The sequence below is a fragment of the Pituophis catenifer genome, unplaced genomic scaffold (genome assembly GCF_029215685.1).
Source record: "Pituophis catenifer annectens isolate HBS135680 unplaced genomic scaffold, rPitCat1.0.hap2 SCAF_7, whole genome shotgun sequence".
Classification (NCBI taxonomy): Eukaryota; Metazoa; Chordata; class Lepidosauria; order Squamata; family Colubridae; genus Pituophis; species Pituophis catenifer.
This window is the reverse complement of record NW_027256887.1, coordinates 86,391,606-86,404,961: the sequence shown is the minus strand read 5'-3', so window position 1 is coordinate 86,404,961 and position 13,356 is coordinate 86,391,606. Positions and strand designations below refer to the sequence as shown.

General features: G+C 43.9%; 1 protein-coding gene across 3 annotated transcripts in view; it reads left to right on the top strand.

Annotated features, from left to right (window-relative positions):
• PFKFB3 (6-phosphofructo-2-kinase/fructose-2,6-biphosphatase 3) overlaps nucleotides 1-13,022 on the top strand; it is an 87,936-nt gene extending 74,914 nt beyond the window's left edge. For 2 of the 3 annotated variants that reach the window (XM_070948083.1, XM_070948080.1), the window contains exons 11-16: nucleotides 99-228; nucleotides 1,664-1,726; nucleotides 2,912-2,976; nucleotides 4,613-4,789; nucleotides 7,189-7,211; nucleotides 10,105-13,022. In XM_070948083.1, the coding sequence (XP_070804184.1) occupies nucleotides 99-228; nucleotides 1,664-1,726; nucleotides 2,912-2,976; nucleotides 4,613-4,789; nucleotides 7,189-7,211; nucleotides 10,105-10,111 (465 nt within the window). In that variant the 3' untranslated portion in view covers nucleotides 10,112-13,022. The remainder of the gene's footprint in view (nucleotides 1-98; nucleotides 229-1,663; nucleotides 1,727-2,911; nucleotides 2,977-4,612; nucleotides 4,790-7,188; nucleotides 7,212-10,104) is intronic. The other variant, XM_070948082.1, reaches the window with a different exon arrangement.
• Nucleotides 13,023-13,356: the final 334 nt, after the last annotated feature.

Here is a 13,356-nt window from a genome sequence, read left to right as displayed (position 1 = left end):
AGATCCGGGCTCTGCGGCTCATTTATTTCTGCAGAAAGACAAATCTGTTTCTCATCACCTTCTCTTGGTCCTTTTTTTTTCTCCCCCAAACTCCTCAGTCCTATCAAGATCTGGTGCAGAGATTGGAACCGGTCATCATGGAGCTGGAAAGACAGGAAAACGTCCTTGTGATTTGTCACCAGGCCGTCATGCGTTGCCTCTTGGCTTACTTCCTCGACAAAAGCGCAGGTGGGCCTCTGCAACTTCCCTGATGCAGGAATGGAAGAAATGAATTTAGGATGGGCGCTGTGATCCTTGCAAGGGGGGTGTTAACTGACTCCCCCCACCATCCACCCACCAAGCAGGGGAGAAACTTTCAAGCAGGATCTGGAACCAAAGAAGCTTGTTGCACGAGAAGTGAAACGTTTCAAAGGACTTCAAGAAAGTCCAATTGTCTTTTGGAAAAAATAAACACCTTTGGGATTTTCCCAAAGGTGCTTTTTTTCAGGAGGCAACTGGACTTTCTTGTTTTTTCTTCTTTTGAAGACGTTTCGCTTCTCATCCAAGAAGCTTCTTCAGCTCTGACAGGATAATGGGGAAAGAAAGGATTTATATTCCTTGCAGACAGCTGGTCATTTGCATCCTTTTAAGAGGGTCGTTGAGGCCACTTGGAGGTTTCTCTGTGTCCTCAGGGTCACCTGAGTGGTGCTCCTGATTCCTGTAGTCTGCAATTTTTTCCTCTGGATAGCAATTCCTACTCCCACACTATTCAAAGAGTATCCGTCCCAAATTGTAGAGTTAAAAATCTGTAGAGTTTCTCAGTCACCTAGGTTGTCCCAAAGGTGCTTTTTCAGGAGGCAACTTTATTTATTATCAGACTTATATGCCGCCCTTCTCCACAGGGACTCAGGGCGGCTCACAGCAATAAGCGACAGCAAGTCCAGATTAAAATTCAAACAATAAAAGAAACTAAAATTCCCATTAAAACCCCATTCAGTCCAGGCCAGCCTGGCGAAACAACCATGTTTTAAGGTCACGGCAGAAAAAGCGAAGGTCGGGGGCCACCCGGAGCTCCAAGGGGAGCTGATTCCAGAGGGTAGGTGCGCCCACAGAGAAGGCTCGCTCCCTAGGGGCCGTCAGTCGACATTGCTTGGCCGACGGGACCCCAAGTAGGCCCTCTCTGTGTGCGCGCACTGGGCGATGGGGAGCTGTTGCTGGCCGCAGGTGATCCGCCAAATATCCCGGGCCTAAGCCATGTAGGGCTTTATAGGTAATCACCAACACCTTGAACCTCACCTGGAGGGCAACCGGTAGCCAATGCAGGTCACGCAGGAGGAGTGTGACATGGGAGCATTGGGACACTCCCATCACTACCCGCGCGGCTGCATTCTGCACCAGCTGAAGCTGGACTTTCTTATTTTTTCTTTTGAAGACGTTTCGCTTCTCATCCAAGAAGCTTCTTCAGCTCCTTCGGGATTTCGAGCAGTTTTTTTTTTTTCTGTTCAAACGGGACAATTTCAACTCCCAGAATTCCCTGGGCACCGTTCTGAATTCTGGGAGTTGAAGTTTGAAAAGGCTGGATTAAAAGGGAGTTGTAGAAGCAGGATGGGGGGACCGTTTGTGTCCAGGTGTAGCATGAATCCAGTCGATCGGTTTTAATCCTTTATTTTATTTTGCCTTTCAGAAGAAATGCCCTATCTGAAATGTCCTCTCCATACAGTCCTGAAACTGAGTCCTGTGGCTTACGGTGAGCAAATATGTTTCGTAAGAGAACAGCTGTGTTCGCACAACACGCTCAGCTTGGCTAAAATCAGGCACATGAGGCGATTGGTGTGGTTACAGATAGTCCTTAACTTACAACCATTCGTTTTGCGACCGAAGTTGCAAAAGCACTGAAAAAAGTAATTTATGACCGCTTTTCACACTTAACGACCATTGCCGCATCCCCGGCCAAAGAGGTTGTAGGAAAAAAAATGCCTTTAAAAGCCTCTGACACAATCCCAGCTGGGCTGCCTGATCGTCAGAGGCTTTTAAAAGCATTTTTTTCTGCAACCTCTTAAGGTAGAACCCACCCCTGGATCGCACTACTAACTTAAAACAACTGCGGGGATTCATTTAATGACTGTGGCAAGAAAGGTCATAAAAGGGAACAAAATTGAACTTAACAGATGTCTGGCTTAGCTAGCGAAAAGAAATCTCGGGCTTCATTATGGTCGTAAATCGAAGACTATCTCTATGAGCAACTTGACTGGGGAAATCTCCCAAGCTACAAGGGAAGAATCAAGAACTGTGTCTGTTTAGCAAGAGAATGGAGGGTTTACTGCCTTCCCTTCCCCGTCTTTTACTCTTATCTAGGAGTTAAGATAAGATTGAAGGCAGTTCAGCTCAAGAGGTTCCACAGAATGCAAAAGTCAATTTAGCATTGATTGTATCAGCCCCGATCAATACCCCATAATGCTACCTTAGCTGATTTGCATCCAGAACAGATGGTTTAGCTCAGGAAAATTGCCCTGTGCCTCACTTCCTATTTGCTTTACCCATTTTTTAGTCAACATAACCAGGGTTATCACAGAGCAGTGCATATAAAACTCCCAGGGTTGTCCCCTAATTAAAAAATAATAATAATAATAATAATAATAACTGCTGCTGTTCTCATACTTTTGACTTGAATTTGACTATCTTTGCTCTTCTCTCTGGCATTCCTGAAGGACAAAAAAATGCTTTTTCCTGGGTGCTGTTTGAACCCCTGCAGGTTCAGTGTTGCTTTGAAGAATTAATTGCCCAACTGATTTAATTTAAATTACATTTAACACCCCACCCCACCCCCCAAGTACTTGAGTCTGTTTTAATCTCATAATCGGATTAAAACAGCGCAGCTGAAGTGCTGACATGTTCCTCATCCTGCCACATCCTCCTTTCCTCTTTCTCTAAGGTTGCCGAGTGGAGTCCATCTATCTGAATGTTGAAGCTGTGAATACTCACCGGGACAGGCCAGAGGTGAGTGCAGCTGGCTTGCTAAGGGGCCATTCTCTCTCTTTCCCCCCCCCACCCCCAAAATACCTCATGAGCTTATCGCACAGGCACCTATTCCCAAAAAAATGTTCAGCATCGGATGCCCCTTATTTTACTCTGCAAAGGATTCCCAGTTCAGTTATTGGCCTTTCCAGCTGCAGGGCGGCAAATCTTATTTACAATCTTGTTACTCATCATGCCTTGGTATGGCCACACTTGGAATAGTGCATCCAGTTTTTGTCTCCACGATGTAAAAAAGATGTGGCGACTCTAGAAAGAGTGCAGAGAAGAGCAACAAAGATTATTAAGGGACTGGAGGATAAAATCTAGAAATAAAGGTTGCAGGAACTGGGTATGTCTAGTTTAATGAAAAGAAGGACCAGGGGTGACATGATAGCAGTTTTCCAATATTTGAGGGGCTGCCACAATGAAGAGGGAGTCAAGCTGTTCTCCAAAGCACCTGAGGGTAGAACAAGAAGCAACGGGTGGAAATTAATCAAGGAGAAAAGCAACCTAGAACTAAGGACAAATTTCCTGACAGTTAGAACAATTAACCAGTGGAACAACTTGCCTCTAGAAGTTGTAAATGTTCCAACAGTGGAAGTTTTAAAGAAGAGATTGGATAACCATTTGTCTGAAATGGTGTAGGATTTCCTGCCTAAGCAGGGGGTTGGACTAGAAGACCTCCAAGGTCCCTTCCAACTCAGTCTAGTCTAGTCTATCACTGTGGCCAGTAAATAAGGAATAAGAATTGATTCAATCAGAGGCCTTTTTTTCTGTGGCTTAAAGCCAGGCTGTGCCCCCTTTAAAATGATGTTTATTCAACAGCTTACCAATGTAGGAATTTTGAGCTGAAAAGGCAAGCTTTAATTTTGCATAAAAGGAACTGGATAATTTTACAAGCCTTTAAAAGTGTTGATAAAGATAAGACAGTGGTCAGATTTGATCTTCTGTGCCTTCACTTTGCTGTCCAGGTACCTTCCTCCTCAGTGAAAGCAGCCGATTCTCAACGATCAATGTCATCAGCTATTTATCTTTCAAATTTTATTTCTAAATTTATATATTACAGCTTATCTCACTGTTGAAGCTAAGCGCTAAATGTTTCACTAGGGTAAAAAAGCTGTTGGCTTCCATCCCACATTTTGTAGGTAAAAAGATAGTCAAGTTTAATGGAACGTTGATTTCAGTCTGGCTCCGCCTACCTCTTTAGTTTGACCCCACCTCCTTTTTGGGGGGGTAGGACACCCCTCTCTGGATCAAACAATGACCTCAGACCTCATCGCTGAGCTCCCAATTCCCCCAAATCTTTCCATCCTCTTCATCTGCTTGCAAAAAACTAGGAAAAAAAATCTGGTTCTTCTTTGGGCTTCTCAAATCCCGTTTCCCAGAAACTGTAGAACGTCCGGCTTGGAAAGCACCTCAGAGGTCATCTAGTCTGACCCTCTGACGAAAATTTTTTTGTCTTTTTGCTTTCGCTTTTGTGTGTGCGACGGTGAACCGATTATCCCATTTTGTTTTGTTTTTAAATGCTCTCTTTTTGTTTTTCTTGATAGCTTTCATCTCCCTTTATTATTATTATTGTTGTTGTTATTTTTGTTATCTTTCTCTCGCTCCGATCTAGGACGCAAAGAAGGGACCACATGCGCTCATGAGGCGTAATAGCGTGGTCCCTCTGGCCAGTCCAGAACCCGTCAAAAAACCTCGCATGAACAGGTTTGAAGAACATGCCGCTGCTTCAGCCGCCTTACCAGTCCATACCTGCCTCTCTCCGGAAGGCCCCGTACAGCTTCCCGGACAAGTTGGTTCTTTTTTCTTTTGTTGGTGTTGTGTTTTTGTGGTGATGGCTGATGGTGGGTCGTAATTTCCAGCATGCCTGACCGTCCCGTTTGTGTGACATCTTAGGAGGACATGCTTGGTCTTGCTTAATTTTTGTTTGAACGGACACACTTCCTCGCTGACCTTCTCATGGTAGCATTGGAGGGTTCAAAATGTTTTCGGCTAGCTAACCTAACTAACTAACTAACTTGCACGGGCGTGTGTGAGGGTGTGAGCGGCTTAATCTCGACTGGGCAAGCCCTTGAGTCGCCACGGGGATCAGTCACGCCGAATACAGACAGTCCTCGAATTACAACCAAGATGGCGACCAGAATTTGCATTGCTTAGCAAGGCAGTGGCTGTTTTTGCACCCCTATTTTGCCGCAGTTGAGCGAATCCCTGCCGTTGTTGAGCGAGCCACTGCAGTCGTTAAACAAATCAGGCCGTCGTTAAGCAAATCTGGCTCTCCCCCCCCCCCCTCCCCATTGACTCGGCTTGTCAGAAGTCAGCCGGGAAGGTCATAAAAATAGCGATCGCATGACCCCGGGATGCTGCATCTGTCATAATGACGTGCTAATTATTAAGCACTTAAATTTGAATCACATGACTATGGGGATGCTGCTACTTGCAGTTGTAAGCGGAAGGACCAGTTGTAAGTCCCTTTTTCCCAGCACCGTTGTAATTTCGAACGGTCACTAAAACAGATGGTTGGAAGTCGAGGACTGCCTACAATCCCAGAAAGGCATTTTTTTTCCTTAAACGTTTTTTTTTTTGAACATGCATTGAAGAACGTAGGTTTGATTTGCACGTTGCTTTTTTTTAATCATCTCCACTAACCCTTCTCAAAAGTTTCTAATAGGCCCTGATTGTTTGTAGAGATTCTCAGTCATCCAAGTCATGGTTGTCCCAAAGGTGCTTTTTTTCAGGAGGCAAGTGGACTTTCTGGTTTTTCTTTGAAAAGGTTTCGCTTCTCATCCAAGAAGCTTCTTCAGCTCTGACAAGATAGTGGGGAATCTAAATGAATATAATATTAATCCTTCCATTCCCCTCTATCTATCTATCTATCTATCTATCTATCTATCTATCTATCTGTTTATTTATTTAAGCTTATATACCGCCCTCTCTCCGGAAAGGACTCAGGGCGGCTCACAGCAATAAAAACAGATAAAATCAATATTAAGTGTTAAAAACCATTAAAACTCCCTTTAAAAACCCCTTCAGTCCAATCCGGACTGGCGAAATAACCATGTCTTAAGGTCACTATCCTGTCAGAGCTGAAGAAGCTTCTTGGATGAGAAGCGAAACGTCTTCAAAAGAAAAAAAAAATCCAAGAAAATCCAGTTGTCTCCTGAAAAAGCACCTTTGGGTTAGGCCCTAATTAGGAGCCAAGGATTTCAGGGGCATCAGATCAGTTACCGACTGAGGAAAATATTTGTAGCTCAGGGTTGAAATGTGAGACGTCCTCGGTGCTCTCTGAGCTTGGTGGTTTTCTTGCAAACGTTTCGTTACCCAACGAGGTAACTTCATCAGTGTTAGTAGGTGGTATGATTTGCTCCTGTCACTCCCTTCCAGCGCTGATGAGGTTATCTAGTTGGGTGATAAAACGTCTGCAAGAAAACCACCAAGCTCAAGAGAGCACCAAGGACCCCTCCTCAGATCAATTGCTCGTCGTATTTATTTGGGGGGGGTGTGACTCCTTTGAGATCCAGGCCACCGAATGGTTTTAGACAATGAAAAATAAAAAAAAGGAACATTTTTGCATTCGACTGCCGGCAGGCTCCATGAGCCTCAGCCTGGAGAAAGTCTGCAAATATTTTGTCTGTTGGCTCGTAATCTCTGTCCCAAGGCTATTTTAGAGGGCCAAAGGAACAAGATTGCCCTGACGCGACCCATTTTTATTTTTTTATTTTTTTTATTTTTAAATGAGACAATTTTTCTGTGTTTCTGCCAGATAGAGAGCAGTACAACAATGGCTTCATACTAAACTGCCGCGTTTTGAATCTTGGCCATTTTATGAGGGGTGGACTTCAACTCCCAGAATCCCTCAGCTGCTGGCTGGGGGATTCTGGGAGTTGAAGTCCACCCCTCTTAAAATGGCCGAAGTTGAGAAATACTGTTCTCATAAAAAGTCTGAAACGATCTCAATTAGCAGCCCTTGTTTGAAAAGACTCCTAGTTGCTGGTTTTTTGGTGCTTCTTCTCCATGCACGAAGGCTGATCCTGAATCAGCTGCTTCATGTCTCTTGATTTATCTACTTCTACCCCATTGCTTTCCATCTCTGGGCTGCCATTTTCTGATTGCTAAGCTTTCATGCGCCTTCACTGATTTCTTTCCCTTTATTTTATTTCTTTTCTCTCTTTTTTTTCTTTTCTCTCTTTACAGCCATTACTGGGGAAGGCTTGCCTGTAAGTAACTTTGTGTGTGTGTGTGTGTGTGTGTGTGTTGGTTTAACCTGTTTCGTTGCTGCCTGGCTGGCTGTGTCTTTGTTTCTTAATCATTTATTAAATTTATATGCCACCCATCTCGCCGATACGGTGACTTTTGGTTTTGCTGGCAAGAATCCATGTTGAGCTTTTGATTTTCCATCTGGCTGTTGCATTTCTGTCATTAACCGTTAGAAAATCATTTCCTGTTTTCATGCACCAAGAGAATAGTATTTTGGCCTAGGATAGCAGATGGATGGATGGATGGATGGATGGATGGATGGATGGATGGATGGATGGATCCTAGATAGATGAGGGAGACTGGATGGATGGATAGATGGATAGATAGATGATAGATAGATAGATAGATAGACCCTGTCTTATATTTTTTTTGAACCCCAAAATAAGTGCTTGGCCTTATTTTCGGGGAGGTCTTATTATTTTGGGGCACGTGGAGCAAGATGGGGCTCCTCTTGCCACCTTAACTGATTTCCAACTCTGCGTTTAAATATTTTCAGGGAGGGCTTATTTTCAGGGGGAGGCTTATTTTAGCGCATGCGCTCAAAAGCCCAGTTGGGCTTATTATCTGGGGATGTCTTATTTTCAGGGAAACAGGGTAGGTAGACAGACAGACAGACGGACGGACGGATCCTATATAGATGAGGGAAATTGGATGGAGAGAGAGAATAGATAGATAGATGGGAGGGAGGGAGGGATCCTAGATAGATGAGGGAGAGTGGATGGATGGATGGATGGATGGATGGATGGATAGATAGATAGATAGATAGATAGACAGATAGACAGACAGACAGACAGACAGACAGACAGAGACAGATCCTAGATAGATGAGAGAAATTGGATGGAGAGAGAGAGAGAGAATAGATAGATGGGAGGGAGGGAGGGATCCTAGATAGATGAGGGAGAGTGGATGGATGGATAGAGATAGATAGATAGATAGATAGATAGATAGATAGATAGATAGATAGATAGGCAGACAGATAGACAGACAGACAGACAGACAGATAGATAGACAGATAGACGGACAGATCCTAGATAGATGAGGGAAATTGGATGGAGAGAGAGAGAATTAGCAATAGCACTTAGACTTATATACTGCTCTGTACTGCTTTACAACCCTCTCTAAGCGGTTTACAGAGTCAGTCTGTGTCCCCCAACAATCTGGGTCCTCATTTTACCGACCTCAGAAGGCTGAGTCAATCTTTAGCCCGTCAGGATCGAACTCCTGGCAGTGGGCAGAGTTTGCCTACAATACTGCATTCTAACCACTGCGCCACCATTGGAAATTAGCTCATCTAACTGTCTCGCTTAATAACAGAAATGTTGGGCTCAATTGTCGTAAGTCGAGGACTACCTCTGTTCCTGTAATGCAGCATGGGAAGTTCAGAAACTGAATTTTCTTTGGAATCAATTCTGCCACCGTCTTTTCCTGGGTTAGCAAAGCGAGGGCAAAAGGGCAGCAGAGAAGACTTGTCTTAAAGGTAGTTATGGAAGCCAAATTTAATGTTGGGGTGCTGGTGAAGCATCTACATCCCTACTTTGAGCAATGCTGGGGCAAGCCTTTCCTTCTGCCCCATGACAGGTGGTCATCTTTTTTTTTGGCTGTACACCGCCCTGAGTCCTTCGAGAGAAGGGCGGTATAGAAATAAAATAATAATAATAATAATAATAATAATAATAATAATAATAATAATAATAATAATAATAATAATAATAATTATTATTATTATTATTATTATTATTATTATTATTATTATTATTATTATTATTATTATTATTATTATTATTCACCTCCTTGTCTTTGTTCTTCTTGTACTGAAATACGGATGTGGGTCTTTCAGCTTCACTTCACACTTTCAGCTTCATTTTTTCCCCCCAAAGGGAGTTTGCTGTGTTGTGTGTGACATTTGGACTAGCTAGCCTCACTTCTTTGTATTGGAGTAACAGGTGTTGCAAACATTTTGGGTTTCTCTCCTTCCCTCCCCACTCCATTCCCTTCCTCTCCTCTCCCTGACCTCCTCTCTCCACCCCTCCCCTTTTCCCTCTCCCCTTCCCTCCTTTCGCTCCTTCCCTCTCTCTCTCCTCCCTTCCCCTCTCCTCTCTCCTTCCCTTTTCTCCCCTTCTACATCACCCCTCTCCTCCCTTCCTCTCCTTCCCTCTCCTCTCCCCTTCCCTCCTTTCACTCCTTCTCTCCTCTCTTCCTCTCCTCACTTCCCCTTTTCCCTTGCCTTCTCCATCTCCCCTCTCCTCTCTCTCTCCTTCCCACCCCTCTCCCTGGCCTCCTCTCCTCCCCTCCTCTCTCCAACCCTCCCATTTTCCCTCCTCCCCCTCTCCCCTTCCCTCCTTTCGCTCTTTCTCTTTCCCTCCCCTTCTCCCTCCCCTCCCCTTTTCCCTTGCCTTCTTCATCTCCCCTCTCCTCCCTCCTCCCCTCCCCTCCCCTCCCCGGGTTGAACGGTGGGGTCTTTGGTGCTTTCTAAGCTTGCTGGCATTCTTGCAGACGTTTCATTACCAAGCTAAGTAACATCGTCAGTTTTATGTGAGTAGGCAGGAAGCTTCGAAACGCAATCAATTGTCTGCAGATTGCAGATGGTTTGACTATTTTGTAGAATTCGGTCCAAGAGACATGGACAAGCCTAACCTTTGGTACAGAGAAACAGGACCTCTTGCACGCACATCTAACAAACCTTTTTTCTCCACCTCCCGTTTGTCCCCCTCTCTAGATCATTTTTCTTACCGTGACTGTCTCTTCTGCATGTCTAGTTCTAGTTCAGCCGCTTCTCCACCCATTTCTCCAAACCCAAAGCCACCATCTCACGTTGGTCTTCTTCTCTTTTTTTTTTTCTTCCTTTGTCGGCAGAACCTGAATCCTCCACACACCCAACCTTGAGAATCTCTTTCGGCGGGACTTCAGGAACCTTGGTGGAAGCCAACCGCCGTGCCATCATTCATCTCCGAAACTTGGCAGCCTGCTCCACAACATCTCCGTTCGACTCCAGTTGATCTGTTGATGATCTCCATCGCTGGTTTATCTTGCCTTCTTGGACTTAAGAAATATGGAGCGGCGGAAGGAGGAAACACCAGAGAGAGAGAGAAAGAAAGAAAAAGAGAGAGAGAGATGGAGGAAAAAATAAAGGAAAAGAAAGAGACTTTATTTCATCAGCATATAAACTGTGGATCTGAACCTGATTTTAAAGCTGGGTTTGGTTTTTTCCCCCCCATCTACTCCAATTTGACTCCAGCAAGCACCAAAGTGCTTCTGTTACACACCATACGTCCTACAAGTTTTGGTCATTGTTATTCTGTTTTGTTTCGGTTTTAAAGCAGCGAGCTTGCCTTGCGGAAGATTACTATGTTGACCCCCAGCATCTCTTTAAGATAAAAGGGTTAGGGTCATCTTAGGTGGGCTTTGTAGCTAAGACAGAGGCGAAAGGGGAGATGAAAAGTGTGAACATTCGTGAGTCTGTCCCATCTCTTCGTTTCCACCTTAGATGTTCACTGAATTTTAGCTGTCCTTGGCGAACTGGTCCGAGACAGAGCCCGATCAGTTGCTCCCAGACTAGGCAGAGAAGAGAGATAAGAGGCCATAAAACAATTGTGAAAAGTTGGTCCGCACTTTTTGTAAGCGAGGGCCTCTCCTCTCTTCTTTAGGGGTGCATAAAAAGTTCCGTCCCCCTGAACATCCTGTCTCTACAGGGACTGTGTCCTGACCCTGCTTTGGGATGTTTGTGTGTGTGTGTGTGAGAGAGAGTGATGGGACACGACACTTGGCACACCCTGGCTTCTTTTCTAGGGTGGGTGGGGGACTTTCCACTCAGGAAAGGCCCATTTTTTTTAAGTCCGGTGTTAAGAGAGAGGCACTGGGGGATTCTGCCCCGCCTTGCCTTTCCCCCACCTTTGTGTGTGTGGCTTGTGGGAAGGTCTCTTTGGAGACCAGTGAAGTCATAAGATGCATCGTTTACGTTACAAGCATCTCGCGGTGCAAACAGGGTATGTTCCTACCGACCGACAACGAATGAGCTTCCAGCAAACCGAGTCACTCGTGGATATCTGCAAATTTACAGCCGGCAAGGCTGTTTTTTTTTCCAGCTTTCCACTCTTGTTTTAGCCACTGGAAACGGATTTCAGACCCTCGCCGTGTATCCAGCATAAATCTGCAAGTTTTCATATCAAGGAAAAGGGAGAGAGGGTTCTAGGGCTAGAGTTTTGTCCTAATCATGTGTTGCCAATAAAAATTGCACAGTTGAAGAACGGCTGATGTAGGTGCTCAACGCATTAGAATAGCATGTTTAGGAACAAAGTTAAGGTTAGTTTCATTCAGGTGGATTGATTTATTATGGGCCTCCCCCTTTTTTTTTTACATGTTGAAATAACTATTCTTAGCAGTAGTTGTAGAGTATTAGTTTTAAATGATTGTTTTTGCTAGTTTTGAAGGACATCTGAGTAAATAAGCTTGCTTTCCTTTATGACCAGAATTTCTCCTGGTGACTTCTCAGCCTGTTTCTCCTGTTTCCCAGGTGTGCCACTCAATTCGACAGCGGGCTCAAATAAAACAAACGCTTTTTAAAAAAAAACAAAAAACCCAACATAATTTAAAATACTCGAACGTAATTAAGTCTTTGGGAACTTTGAGGGAATTTGGGCCGCCAGGCGCGTCGTCTCAAGTTGATGCCAACCGCTTGAGGATGATGTGTGTGTGACGGACAAAAGTAACAATAAGTCTAGTTTCGAACGCAAGCCCTCTTTTTTTAAGATTGAACTGTTCTGCCAAAGTTGACCCTGGAAAAGCTGTCCAGGATGATGAGATAGGAAGTAGACAACTGGTAGGTGAGGATGAGGTCCCCAAAGCGGACGGTTGCAGGGCGATAAAGGTGATTTTTATTTTCCAAATAAAGGATTGTTTGACCCAAGGCCTAAGTGCTGACTTGCTAATCTGAGAGGGTTTATATGTTTATAATAAGACTCCATGTAGATCGGCGGTAGGGGACTGATGGCTCCTTTATGGCTGGTGGACTTCAACTCCCAGAATTCTTGAGCCAACCGTGCTCAGGAATTCTGGGAGTTGAAGTCCATAAGTCATAAGGGGACCATCGGGCCCTTACTCCTAGTGTAAACGAAAAGCTTTTTCTGCTTGTTAAGATTAACTTCTTTGAATTTTGTTTGGTTTTTAAAGACATTTTTTATTATTCTGAATGTTTCTTTTTTTAAAAAACAAAACAAAACACTTTTACCTAGGTGTGAATGGCCTCATCTCCCACCCTCAAATATTTCCTTTTGAAATTCTGTGGCAAATATTTCCTTTTGAAATTCTGTGGCAAATATTTCCTTTTGAAATTCTGTGGCAGATATTTCCTTTTGAAATTCTGCCACCACAAAATAGAGCAAATGGGGGCAAAACAAAAACTTAACACTTCCCATCCTTACCCTGCCCCCCCTAAAAAGCCACCCCCCCCTTCTCTGGATAAAGTGCATTTTACAATAATGGTTTTAGGCCAAATTGTTTTCTTACAAATGCTGTCCACCTTGAAAGAGACGGAAATAAGGAAATGGGGGGGATGAAATCTCAGAACGAAATGGATTTTTCCTGTTTGAAAGGAGGGAGAAAGCTTAAAAGGCTGTTAATTACCGTATTATTGTGGGATTGTGTAACGGTTTTTGTGAGTGTGGGGCATGGCATGGAAATCCTATTTAAATGCTATTTAAAATCGTAGCAATGGTGATTCCTCGGGTTGGTTGGGGCTTTTTTCCCCTCTTTGATACTTGAAGTTAGATTTTTTTTTAAAAAAAACCATTTTTAAGAGCAAGAGGCTATTTTATTTATTTAATTGATCTCGCAGAACCACGGAGTCTTTCCCCCCCCCACAACCCCCTGTTCCAGTCTTCATAAATTTTGTATTGAAATTTTAAGTTTTGTGTGTCTGTACGGGATGATTTTAATCTATTTTCTTTCCCCCTCATCCCTGAAGGTGAAGAGCAGCGTGGCTTATAAAACAGGCCTGCCCCTTTTTTGGAAATTTGTATATTTTGCAATTGCCGGACCAATTAAAATACCATCTTTAACTAGAACTATCGGAATTGAGAGGTTTTTTTTTGTTGTTCATCAAATTTCTCC